This window comes from Drosophila serrata, unplaced genomic scaffold, assembly GCF_035046125.1.
Source record: "Drosophila serrata isolate PLE 108 unplaced genomic scaffold, ASM3504612v1 contig_240, whole genome shotgun sequence".
In the NCBI taxonomy this organism is placed as follows: domain Eukaryota; kingdom Metazoa; phylum Arthropoda; class Insecta; order Diptera; family Drosophilidae; genus Drosophila; species Drosophila serrata.
The window spans coordinates 3,114,316-3,128,037 of NW_028257138.1; the positions used below are offsets into that span (position 1 = coordinate 3,114,316).

General features: G+C 41.9%; 1 protein-coding gene across 2 annotated transcripts; it reads right to left on the reverse strand.

Moving 5' to 3' along the window:
- Positions 1–2,049: 2,049 nt before the first annotated feature.
- Positions 2,050–12,792, reverse strand: Atet (ABC transporter expressed in trachea). 2 transcript variants are annotated; one of them, XM_086830522.1, is made up of 8 exons: positions 7,898–9,653; positions 6,105–6,171; positions 5,744–6,025; positions 5,320–5,664; positions 3,962–5,256; positions 3,798–3,898; positions 3,439–3,727; positions 2,050–3,373 (listed from the first exon to the last, which is right to left on the reverse strand). In XM_086830522.1, the coding sequence occupies exons 3-8, from the start codon at positions 5,968–5,970 to the stop codon at positions 3,162–3,164; spliced, it is 2,469 nt and encodes an 822-aa protein (XP_086686648.1). In that variant the 5' UTR covers positions 5,971–6,025; positions 6,105–6,171; positions 7,898–9,653; the 3' UTR covers positions 2,050–3,161. The 2 variants fall into 2 exon arrangements, with proteins under 2 accessions (XP_086686648.1, XP_020799090.1); XM_020943431.2 differs by lacking the exons at positions 5,744–6,025; positions 6,105–6,171; positions 7,898–9,653 and adding exons at positions 9,695–10,184; positions 12,206–12,792.
- Positions 12,793–13,722: the final 930 nt, after the last annotated feature.

The following is a 13,722-nucleotide window of genomic DNA, read 5'->3' on the forward strand; positions in this document are numbered from 1 at the left end:
GTTTTTTAAGCTTTGGGTTATAGGAAAATCATCATATTGAATATTTATACCCTTACAGGGTATAATAATTTCAGTCAGAAGCTTAAAACGCAGTGAAGGAGTCGTTTCTTACCCTATAAATCATATATATTCTTGATCGGCATGAACCGGGGAATCTTTCTGGCCATATAGGGAAAGAAATATTTTTGAAAATTTTTTTCCGTTTTTTTCTTTGTTGTTTAAAAAGATTTTTAGTATTTAAAAAAATTTACAAAATTTTAAGTACTTTAAAATTTAAATCTAGGTATGCAGACTTTTAAATCTATTAAAAACTAGCACAGAACAGCTTTCCGAATCAAATTAAATGAATTTTTGGCTGATTTTTAAAACTTGGGTTTGTCGGAAAACTATTCATAAAAAATATCAATAAATATCGATATCGGTTTTTAGTTTGATCAACTATTTCATAAGCATATAGCAAGGGTATAAAAACTTTAGCTGCCCAAAGCTAGTTCAGTTTCCTTTCTTGTTTTGTTATATATCTAACATTTATTCTTATTCATTTTAGAATTATTTTATAGTTTAAACAATACAACAAATAATACACTTGTAACAAAACTACACAACTCAATTGTTTCGAGTGTAACTTTCTATGTTTTTACTAAAAATGCCGCGGAATGTTGGCCCAGCAGCCATTGCAGCTTCCTCGTCTGGTCGCACAAAGCTTAGCGGGGACATAAATAATAAATTTGCAACGTTTGCCATTTTACCCAGCCCATGTGTGTGTGTGTGTGTGTCGCGACATTAACAATTTATCAGTGAATCGAAAAAGCAACAAGCCAATAAAAATCACTCCGTTTGACCGGTGACATTGCAACTACAGCCGCCAATTCCATGCTGCCTTTGCCCCCATTCCCAGTTGCATTCATGCCGCCTTCCCCTCACATTTTGAACTCTGACCCCCTGTTCAGCCATTTTTTGACCCCCTTTCCTGCTGCCCCCTTTGCTGATACCCCCTGTTGTCGTAACAAAATGTCAAACAACGCTGCAATATTGATGTTAGAAATACGAGGCTTTAGTGGAATATGTGTGTGCCTGGAAACACTGGGAAATGTTTCAATTATTTGAAAATTGAAGCTTTAATATAAAGCTAAAGGGAAAATGGGGCGTTCTCTCAGTGCTGTGTTTTTTTGTGAAGATTTCCTGGCAAAGAGATGTATAAAAAAGTATTTTTTAAATTGCATTATGTTTATGCAAATTAAATATGCAATTTTTTCTGTAGGATTTAGAGCTAAAATACTTCTTAAATACATTTCTATCTATATTGGCCGTAGGGGAAGCCTATGTTGATTTTCAGGTGTTTAACTTGCAGTATTTTTTTAAACTATGGCTATATTAATAAATAATAAATAACAAATTATTTATTAATTAATTATGGCTGATAATATATATGTAAGAATGGGTTAGACCGGACATTAAGAAACAAACAGAAAAAAATTACGATTTACAATTACAATTGGAATTTGATGCTAATAGGGTGATAGCTGCAATAAAAATTATCTGTCAATCTAAAGAATATTGTTATGTATTGTTATGTTATGTATTCTTTCTATAATTAATTTCAGAATTTTTCCTTTTAACTAAAACAGTTAGTTCTACATTTTTTTTATAAATTTAAAATTAAAAAAAAAAATGTTTGTCCTATAACTGCTTCGCCATCTGACGCTCATTTAGTGAACCCTTTCGTATTTCTACTTTATTTACCTGGCGTCATCTAGGAATGTCTACACCAAACAGCGTATTTTTTATCTTTAAATATTTCCTTTTTCTGCCTAAGCCACCTATTAATTGAATTTTAAAATTAAAATTTGTGTAAAATTAATTTTTACTCCAAAAAGGTTCTTGTACAAAATAGGACACTGGGTTCTGGTACTCGCTAGGTTTTAAAAAAAATCTCAATAGGTGGCGCTAGCCAAAATAAAATACTAAAAAATACCCAATTTCCGTTTGGTTTCTTTTTATTTTCTGAAAAATGTGAAAATAATGGAAATTACAATTTTCTCCACACAATTTGTTGATGATGATTTGGGGGGCTCTTTATTAGAAAATACTCTATTAATTTAAATTATTTTTACAGGATATCATGCGAGCTACGAGCTACCGAAATGTACAATAAATGTTAAAATATATATATCATTTATGTATATATATTTGTTAAGGGGCACTCCTTCAAGGAGCCTGAATATGTAGCTTGTTTTTTGTGTTTTATTGTTATTATATATTTTTTTGTTGCTTAACTATCACTCGTTTTGCCAGAAAGAAGAAACCCCTACCAACCCGTAATACCGATCTTGGATCTATGATCTCCACTCCTGACTTTGGCATAGAAAAATATTGTGAAATAAGAAAAGAACAAAGGAAAATAAAGCTGTGTTTTTCGTTTCAAATGAAAATTGCATTTATTTTGGCATGGATAAATGTAGTTTGACGTATCAAAAATTAAACTAAACACACAGTTACTAAATTAAAATGTAATAATCACAAATATACGCCGGTTGCCCTTTCATCTCCGCACTTTGTAATAATAGTAATTGCTTCATATCACCAAAAATCCGACCTCCAACTATCACAAGGGAATGGTTGCTCCTGATTCTGTCTCCACTATTGCACAATCTCTACTGGGTTTTATTCTTGATTTCAAAGGATATTTAAGAGAGAGAGAGAGGGGGTTTTTTGGGAAGGAGTGAGGTTGATGATCTAACAATTTGTTTTGTGTTTCGTGTATGATTATTTTTTCAACCTACTTAAGTTCAGACTCTTTTCTGCTTGGTCACAAGAATTTATATACCTCGGTGTGTAAGTTTAAGTAAGTGTATGATGGGGCATTCCTATTTATATATATATATTTTTTTATGAGTGTGTATAAATTCCGTATTTTGTATATATATAGTTGGGTCTCTATATATATATTTTTAGAAACGTTGAATGCTTCTTTTGTCTGCCTTCTGTCTGGGAGAAATTGAATTGAATGAAGAATGCGGTAGAAAGCTATGCCTAGCTACAGTCCAATTTCTTGTTCTTCTCCTGGCGCCTTCCCCTTTCCCTTCCCTATAAATTGTATGTACAGGTGATGTCTAAATAATGATTATAACCTAGGGCTATGAACAAGTTCTCTCGATCGCTTAACGAATCATGTGCAGCTTCCATCGTAGCACAAAATAGGCAACGATTCGCAGGGCAAAGAAGATGCCAATGAGGGCGACGGCATCTACCCAAAATAGAGCATTATCCATAGACATTTCCTCGAGGAACTTCTTGGGCACCCGATAGTGGCAATACATTTGATTGCACTGCATTTTGGCACGATCCATGCCATAAATGGCCACCATGGCACCTGAAATTAATTGATTTTTGTGTGAGTTAATTACCTCTTGAGAAGTAACAGAAGCTTAAACTCACCCTCGAAGCCGTAGCGAACATAACTCACGTACGTCACCCACTGCAGGTATCCCGGTATGGTGTCAAAGTTCACAAAGAAACCGGAGAACAATATCGTGGGTATCGTTGTCACGGGACCAAGGAACACACCCGTCTCTATATTCATTCCAGCTCCAATTAGGAGACCCAAAGACTGCGCCACCAGAGAGTTAAGCACACAAATGAGCACAAACATTGAGACACGCTCCAATTCCATGGGCTGGGAGGTGAGATAGTAAACCACCAGGACATAGACGCTGGAGAAGACAATCTAGAATAGGAGTAAAAGGTTTTATTATTATAGGAAGGATAAGCTTTAGAGGAAGAACTTTAAATCTCACCTGAAATGGCATGTCCGCCAATGTCTTGGCAAAGTAAAAGGCCTTCAGGGAGTACCAGTAATTGAGATGTTCCCTCACAAACACCGACATCTCTGTGGGAACTATTCAATAGAATAAAACTATATAAATTCCATTATAAAAACATTAAATCTAGGACAACTTACAAGTCAAAATGGTGGGCATCATGGCCGTAAAGGTGGTAAACAGTGAGACAAAGAAGATGCATCCTGCATTGCTCATAATCTTGCTGGCCTCGTTCCCAACATCATAGTAAATCATCCCAATGATGGCACCCACAATGATGTGCGAAAAGAGACGCATGTGGGTGAGCATTCGGTCGCGGAGAATGGTGCGAAAGGATCGCTTGAGCAGAATCCAGAACTGCGTCCAGCCGCTGGTGGGAAAACCCGTCTTATTGGGCAACGTGACCACACTCTCGTGTGAATCCAGCAGGGAGGTCATGCATCCCACCACGGCACTGGGACCCGATCCTACCGCATTGTGTGTGCCCTTCGAGGAACTGAAGCTACAGCTATCATCCAGGGCTGTTGTGGGCATGTTGACGACACTGCAATCCGAGTTCTGTGACTGCTGCGACTCCAGTTTCGGTGGTTTCAGCTCTGCGGGATCATCTCCAACCGTTGGGGGTTCCAATTGTCCTCCTTCTCTCTCCTCCAGCGGCGGTTTCTCATCCTCCAGGGTGAGGGTGGCAGTCGTCGCAGTGGCTCCGCTCTCAGCCTTGATCACCTCATTCTGATTGGACTTCTTCGGGGCCAACGTTCGGACATAGTCCTTGTGCGCATACTTTTTGCAGGCTCCACTTTTCACAGCTTGAACTAGCTTTGGCACCGCATCGCCGTACTCCCCGGAGGCCACCTCCAGGACATAGTCAGCGGGATTGTGATACGAGGGGCACTCGTAGCCCAGGGACGATAGATATGGCACTAGACCCCTCACTCGTCCCTCGTAGACACACTGACCCTGGGCCAGCAAGTACAGGTGGTCGAATTTCTCAAAGAGACGCGCCGACGGCTGATGGATGGTGCAGACAATGGTGCGTCCTCCCCTGGCCAGTGATCTCAGCAGCGAGATGAGCTGGAAACAGGTGGAACTGTCCAGGCCGGAGGTGGGCTCATCGAAGAACATAACGGGTGGATTATTCACTAGCTCCAGGGCGATCGAGAGGCGTTTCCTTTGACCACCAGACAGGTTGCAGGTTAGAGTATTAACCGACTCCTTTAGGCCTATGGTCTCGAGGATCTCCTCCACCACCACTACTTTGGCGTAACTGATCATGTTCTTGCCCAGCTTTAGGTTGGCGGCCACCATCATGGCCTCCTTGACGGTGAGGTTGCCAATAAGGACATCATCCTGCATGATGTAGCAGGAGAGCTTCCGAAAGCGTCGCAAATTCCGCTCCTTGCTGTTGATGAGCACCGAGCCACTGAGCTGGGCAGTTCTAGGAAAAGATAAGGAATATCGGTTACTAGAACTCATTGGGAAATAGTATCACAGGACTCACTTGTAGCCAGCCAGGATATTCATCAGTGTGCTCTTGCCCGCACCAGAGGGACCCATAATGGCCGTGATCTCTCCATTCCTAAACTTGCCGGATACACTCTTCAGGATGGTCTTGAAGCCCCGCCGGTGTCCATCGGCCACCGAGTAAGAGATATCACAGAACTCAATGTCCACCGGCGGCCTCTGTGGCAGATGGGATAAAGCAATGGTGCCCTTTTTCTGGCCATTTGGACTGCCTGCGGCTGTGGCAGTAACGGCGGCACTACTATTGGCCACTTTGGGGGCCAAACCGTGATTATTGATGACATTAGTGCCCAGGCCACCATTGCAGAGATTGTTCTGGGACCTAAAAGAAAGTAGAGAAAGTAAAGATAGGGTTTAGTGAGGGGTTTAGAGGTTACAGGAGCTTAATTCCTGGTTCCTACTTGAGGCAGTTTTCGTGTGACCCTTGGAGGGCGCAGCTAACCCCACCATTTTTGGTCAACTTGGCCTGGACCATGGACAGAGAGCGTAAAGAACGCTCTTGGAGCATTTCCGCATAGGCCTCGGCAAAGGCACTGGATCTCCTACGATGGATATCCGTTGTCTCAAAGCTGGAGTTTTGAATACCCCCACTCTCGGAGCTAATACAACGAGTTAGCTTGAGTTCCATGATTAGGGCCTTCTTCTTCTCAGCAGCGGAGGCTCATGATGAACCCCCAAGTGACCTGGATCAGTTCGTAGGTCAGTCGATCAATCAGCCATTTCCCGCACAGCTCTCAATGATTGTTTCATTCATGAAAATACCTTGCCGAGTGCGTTTTCATTAGTGCTTGTTTGGTCGCATGTTTCGATTGATAAGTCCGACGACAAACTGCAGTGCAGGCCAATGCCAATTAACATTACATCTTTTGGGTGCAAGTTGGTTGAGGGAAATTGATTGATTGCTAAGCCGAAGCCCCGCGATGCGCCAGAAGAAGCAAGTGTGTTTGTGGGGTGCTTAAAGGGGCTTAAAGGTCAGCGTATCTATCTCCTGACAAGCCAGACAACCTGAGGAATGACTGTTTACAAATGGCACAGTGGAACCTGCCTAGAACAAGATACTTCACTTGATTGAAGGAATAGAAATCAAACTAATAATGTCTAACTTTAGAGAAAGTACTGTTTCCAATCTCAAGTGCTTTTAAATCACAACTTTTGCCTAGGCCTCTAGATAATTGTATAATAATTAGAGAGCTGTCTCTAAATATAGTTGCAGCTTAATGGATTTTATAGACTTCGTGTACAGACAATTACGTTTTCAGCAGTCAGCTGTTTGGCTGTGAGCCATGCTAAGTGAATTCAGATACAAAGATACAAATACACTCACACAAAGATACAGATAAACAATTTTCAGCGTCACTCCTCAGTTCGATTTGACTTTTGCTTTGTTTTGCTTTTGCTTTGGCCCCTCGCATACGATAAATATGAGTATGCCTCAGCTGCGGAATGAATACATATATATATATATCTAGTCGCAAATCGTTTTTCCCGCGAATATCTCGGTGCACGAGCACTCAAAGAGCGAGTACATTTCAAGTGCGCATGCACCCAGAGTGCATGTTAACGAACCCAACGACGAGCCACAGAACGATGACAACGAACTCAACGAAGGCCCAACGAAGTTTTGCGAAATGTGCACCAAGACAAGAGTCTTGTCTTCCACCATCTCCTTCTCCTCCCTCCTAAATAAACCCTTTAATTAAATTCAAATGGAGTTCAGTAGTCACGCAACCCCTTCCGGGTTTCTCTCTGTCTTTCGATTGCTTATCAATCTTAATGCGTGGTAATTGTTGCCAGGTTGGGGGATCGATGGCGGGCCCTATTTAATTGATTGATTGGGGGCCATAAAGCAAGCTACTGTAGTAAGTAAACTATATAGCACAATGTTTAATATACAATCCGGTGGCGAACCTTGGACAGTTACACTGATTAAGAGCGACCGGAAATATCCAGAGATGAAGCGCGCGCGCGGTTTAGATCATTCGCAGCAGCTTTGGCGACAATTAAGCAAAGCGACTGTGTTTTATTGCGATTAATAAAAGAATTAATCAAGGCAAGAATTGAAACAGGGGGGAAATTGGGGAGGAAAGCTAGAGCAAAGGCCTTGAATTAAACATTATTCATCACAGAGTTTGTCATAGTTTGTGGTAGTTTTTGTATGTAAAAAGTTCCTGACTCACAAGTTAACTTTAATTTAAAGCATGTGTGTGTTTCCCTGATGTGAAAATAATGCTATAAATTATTCCCAACTGATTGAAATGAATTCAGGGGCCTTAAGAGATTTAATTCTTTATTCCCTTCTATAGAAATCGAATGCCATTCAAAACCCTATGAACAATTGAAGGAGGCTTTCGGCCTATTCAGGACTATTAAGGAAACGGGCAAGGCCAATCAAATGGGGAAAAGGACATGTGTGTGGGGGCGTAGAAGGTAGAGCGTGGGAGAATGTCCTGTCCAGGACTGCTGGCTGTCAGCTGTGCCCTCGAAGCGGGGAAGAAGGTCAACAAGCCTCGCTTCGAGTGACTGACTGACTGACTGACTGACTGACTGGAACTGACTTTTATGCCCTCAAGGATACGCAGGTTATCTTTTGAAAAGGCGTCACAGAGTCTGGCACTGCACTCTGCGGTTTTTCCGGCAAACTTCACATTACATAACCCGGCGAAAATAACAGAATAAACGAACAAGTTTCGCACGTGGCAGACATGGGGCAGTATAGCCGCTCTTCTTTTGATTTTTTCTAATAAGCACATAAATATTTAAGCCAGAAACCGAACACACTCGCCGCAAGCCGCTCTCTCACAGGACTAAAAAGCCGAACGGCGTCCAACGGCTGACTGCGGCACAGGACTTTGGGACAGCTTTTGGCTTGTTCGATTTTTCCAGGCACGCGGCGCCGCGAGGTCCTCGACTGTTGTCCTTCCCCCTACCTTTTGCCCAGAGGTTCTCACTACCCTTTCCTGTGCACAGAGTCCTTTAACAGGAAAGGGAAATACAGAGAGTATGTCTAACAAGGGGAAGCTTATGTAGATGGGAGGGTCCTTTATCAGTTTCTTTGATGAAACATTATTCCCACAAGATTGTCCTTCAATACTGATATTAAATATTCATATAGATTGATTACATTCCCTCTTAAAGAGCATTTCCTATTCGTTGTTAGTTCCTAAACTTCCGCAGGACCCCTTTTGTCTGCCTTCTTCTTGTATTGTTTTGCCGAGTCTTATGGCTTTTACGACTTTTGCCGTTTGTGCGGCGTTTCATTCACTGTTACATGTTTTTTACACCCAACACCCAACACCCTACACACACACATGTGTGTGCATTTGTTTCTGTGGCTTATTATTTATGGCAGTGCCGACAGAGGTAACAGCAATAGGGGGCGGTGCTGGTCGAAAGGACACACATCGGTTAGCTTGGCATTTAAGTCGCTCTTTATGGCTGTCCTTCCTTCTGTCTTCCTGTTCGTTTTTCCTTTTCCTTTCCCTGAAAGCCTTGGACTTGGCCCCACCTGATTGCCGGGATTGTGCAGCATACAGAGCTCAAGTCCCTGAAGACCTCAGGATACCTATTACCTATTACCTTTACCTCCCATATTTTCACACAAGTTTAATTAGATTGTGACCTGCATTGATTTCCATGTCAACGTGGGCGTGTGCACTTAGCATAGGATTTTCCATTTGCATTTTAATTAACCAGACTGCCAAAGGACCTTTCAAGGACCCTGCTGACAGAGTCTTAAACTCCACAGGCTTTCCAGTTTTAAATTATTTTTTTTACAACTGTGCATAATTTCTCACAATGGGAGGGGAGTGAAAAGTAGAAGTGGGAGTAGCTGGGGGCGTGGTTGGCACCATTTCTTGCCATGCCAACACGCGATTTGTGAGACGGCGGAGTCGAGTCATCGATTTTCCGGAGCTTCCTTTGGCTTCTCCTCGCTCCGACACACCTTGATGTCGTGGCAGGTGGCATGTTCCTGGCGGAAGGAAGATACCACACAGATGCGTGCTAATTTCAACTTGACGCGGTCTTATTAATAGCTTCTCCTCCTGGCCTCTTCCACACTCCCATTTCCTCTCATTGCTTCCTGGCTCTGATTTGTGTCTAATGGCGCTAAAAATGGAAGTGTCGTTGCGGCTGAAAAAATGGCCTCTCCACCCACAGTCAGGGCGAGACCTTTGTCCTTTGGTTGTCACAAAACGGAAATTGCAGAATGCAATACTATACAGGATATAAGTGAATTCAATTCCCTCTAGTAATCCCCCAGCTGAAGTGACTCTACCCACTTGGACCTAATCCCCCTCTAATGCAATTAAAGAAAAAAGGAACTGGGAAAAGGAAGTGAGACTAAGACTTACCCATGGTTGCTCTGCTTTAGGTCATTGGTTAGCTTCAGTTGGTTGAGGAGAGGCACTGGCTCCTGCTGCTTGGAGCTATTGGAGCTATTTCCAGGATTAGAGGCGATCGTGGTGGTGATCAGATTGCCACTGGACGTGTAGAGCACCGCATTTGGCTTGGTTGTGGTGGCCGCTGAGTCGGAGACCTTGTTGGGGCTCTTGGCCGCCGGCAGTATGACGGCATGGGAGGAGCACTTGTCCACCAGCGGGACACTGGAGGCCTGCAGCTCATTCATGGTTGGGATTTGGTTTTTCTTTTTGAGAGAAAATTCCTTTCTGTTTTGCTAGCTTTCTTTTTCAGTTGGCACAAAGTTGCGTCAGCATTTGGCTAGCTTTTTGTGTATTTATTCTTTGTTGTGACTCTCGAGGGTTCCGGTTTAATTGGGATTTGAGAATTGGCATCTGCATTGGAAGTACGTTTGTATATAATAATCTTGTTCTCAGTTCAGATCTGCAAAGAAAGTATATAAAATAGGAATCAGTCATAATTCAAAGTGGAGGTAACACGCGGCAATTGCTTATTGATTCCACTCTCTAAAGAGCACACTCGCACAGCATTACATCACAGCATTATGAGAGGGGACAGGAAATGGCGCCTAAAGCGGAGGTTGCTCAATGGACGAACATGAATTTCTAATTACTGAACAATGCCAGAAGCAGCCGAGACCGAGACCGAGACCGAGACCGAGACCCAGAACCACTTGAGCAACGAATATACATTGACACCCTTCAAGAACGCTGTGTCTGTGTCACGATAATCACTCGGATACTTGGATGTTCATTCAGTTTCCAATCCAATGTCACTCTGGGCCAGGCTAGGCACTTGAAATGGCCTTAGTTCCGGCCAAGAATTGCTGGTCAAGTTTAGTGCATGAGAACCCGGCGGAGAAACATTGGGGGAGACCCTCGTAGCACATGCCCAAAGCCAATGCATCGATGATTATTCTGGGTTTACATGCACTGGATTTTTTTGCAGGTGGCCGCCTTGTGATAAGATTTCGATTCATTTAACAGTTTAACGATGAGAATTCTCACAAAGCTCATACACTGGGGGAAATTTTTAACTATAAACATATACTACAAGACATTCAAAGGCATAGGAAAGAAAAAATGAATGGTAATTGTATTTCCTCTAGCATTTTATTTATTTCATTACGAAATATATCTGCAGATATGTCATACTTAGTTAGGTTTATCAATTAAATATATAATAATATAAAAAAATATACAATAACTTGTAAATGTCCAAACTTCTCATTAGAATTGGGGGAGCAAGTTTAAAGAATTTCTTTTGGTATATAAAATTAAGAAGAATTGGAAAACTAAACCCCTTAAAAATCCCCAATTATAATCTACCTAATTTCCTGGGAAAACCTAATTTCTTAAGTTTTTAAAAGTTCTCTTTTCGTAGAAAACATTTTCCCGCACTTTTAAAAACATAAACCTCTTAGGTAAACACTAAATAATTATAAAAAGTGTGTGTATTGTCTGCCTTTACTTCGAGAGATATCTTTGGTTGTTTTGTTTATTTACAGATCATGAAATTGTATGCAAATCTGCCATAAATAAGCTTGCCATTGCCTTCTGTTTAGCCTTAAATATACTCCCATTTCCTTCCAGTGTATGGATTTGTATTATATATATTTTTTTCTTATTTGTATTTGGCAAGTTAAACGATTTGCGATTAGATGGGCGGGGGCGATAGGCTTCCGAGCTACCGAGCCCGGGTTTCCTTTCCGCTAATCGGGCAGAGATGTAAGGCGCGTAATCGCAGATAGAGCCAAGGAACCTTAGGGTTATGGCCCGCCAATGGCCAGCTGTTGTCGGCCATCGACTTGTTATCACCACTCGAAAAAGAGAGGGAGAGCTGGCCACGCACAGCTGCGGATTTTCTAATCAGGGAATTGGGGAAACATAGGTGGGACGAGGTTTAACAAATTCGCGGAATTACCATCGAGAGTTCATCGAAAAGAGTGGGTTGGATGACCCGAAGTTAAGAAGATGATGATGAAGATGGAGTCCTACCCTAACCATTATCAAAGTAGGTCAGTGCCACACCACCTGCTTATGATACTTCTCTTAAATGTGGCCTGATCTTATGGAAATGTTGCTTGTTTCGGGTGGCGCGACTTTTGGCCATCATCATCAGTATAATCATCATCATCATCATCATCACCACATATGCTATTAACAAATGGCGGGCATTATAAACATTTCAACGAGAGAACTTGGCAAAAAACACATCTCTTGATTTTAGCTGAGAGAGCGCAGGCGCTCTTTTAAGATACAAGCAGGAAAACATTAAAGATACACATGAGTTTCGATGGAAAACAGGGGAGCAGGGAGGAGGGAGCGGTTGCTAAACTCCAGCTGCGGAGTTCAAGATATATTTCTTTTTTTGGGGTGGGTTCATCAGGAGGTTGCTTCCATAATACTTTCACGACGCAATTACTTCACCTAGAACGTGCTCACCTTTGGTTTTTGGATGAGTATTTTATAGAAGAACCTTAGCGGCGGCCAAAACACATGGGGCATAAAACGTGTTTTCGGTTTGTTAGCATTTTATATAGCACTTTATATATATATTTATAGTTTTTTTTTGGCCACCGCCAGTCTGCTCGCGCTCATCAAACACTTTTAGCACTTGGTCTCGTAGATACTCAGATACTCAGATACTTGGTTATTCAGTTGTTTAGATACTCTGCTGCTGCCGCCTCTTTGTTACGCTTGAGGCAGCAAACAAACAAACAAATAACAAAACAATGCCAGCAGAGTTTGTGGAGAGGAAGGAAACACCTTCTCCTGGACAAGGGATACTCTATAGAGAGAGCGGGGTTTTCCTCTATCTGGGGGGAGGTGAAAACGGGTTTTTTTTTGCTCAACGCGATCCGTTCCGATTCGGCACTGTTCCTGCCCTATATTAAACGCTCCGCGGGGGGATAAAGCCGAGAGAGCGTAAACAACGTTCAGGCAGCGCGGACGACGAAGAACTGAAACTGAGACCGAGACGGTTGTAGCTTAGCAGCAGCAGCAGCAGCAGCTGAGAGCGCCAAGTATCTGTATCTGTATCTGTATCTGTGAGTGCGTCTCAGATACTATTTGGTTTCGTCAATGGGAAGTGTGTGCTCTCTCTCTCACTCTTGCTCTCCCTCTCTCTCTCCCGCTGTGTGTCGTTCTGTCCAATGTTCAGTTTTCAGAGTTTTTTTCAATTCAAATGCTGGCCATACACTCTAATTGTGCGCATGTGTGGGTTCCGAGCTGCGAAACAGCTGACTGTAAACAGTGTGTGTGTGTGCCTTCCCCCCCAGTGGGAAATCTAGTGCGAAAGTTGAGTGCATTTGCACTTGGGATCTGAAGGAGAAGAGTGCAGGAGATAAAAACAAAACTCCCCAAGAGATAGAGAGAGAGAGAGAGAGAGAGTGTACACCGGGAACAAAGTGTGGCATTTACGATTTAATTATAGGCTTAATTACGAATTACTCAAGCCAAAAGGCTAATACGAATGTACTCTACTATAGACTAAAAAACGCAACACTTAATATATATATTATGGTATTTTATGATGTAATATAAAATGTAAATTGCCTTAAAGTGACTATTCTTTGTAGTCTGGTTTACTTTAAGACAATTTATTTATAAAATATGGTTATGAGTTGTATTTATTATTAATTTATGAAAGTGTTTTAAGTAATTTCTTGGGGTTTTAGGTCTTTTGCCATATTATCTTATCTTGATCTTCTAAATGTATTATAAATTCTAAACTATTATATGCTAATGGGGCATATTCTAACCTTATATTCATTCAGTACAAACTTGTATTGTTTACACTGAACCAAAGAGACAGCTTTTTGCGATCAGTTTATAGTCTGGGGGGGTTTATAGCGAACTTTGAACCCGCACGATCGCTGAACAAAGCATTGAAACAAAGTGAATTCAAACCAAAAACAAAGAGAAGAAGAAACCAAGAAGGGGGAGGTGGGAGGGCATCG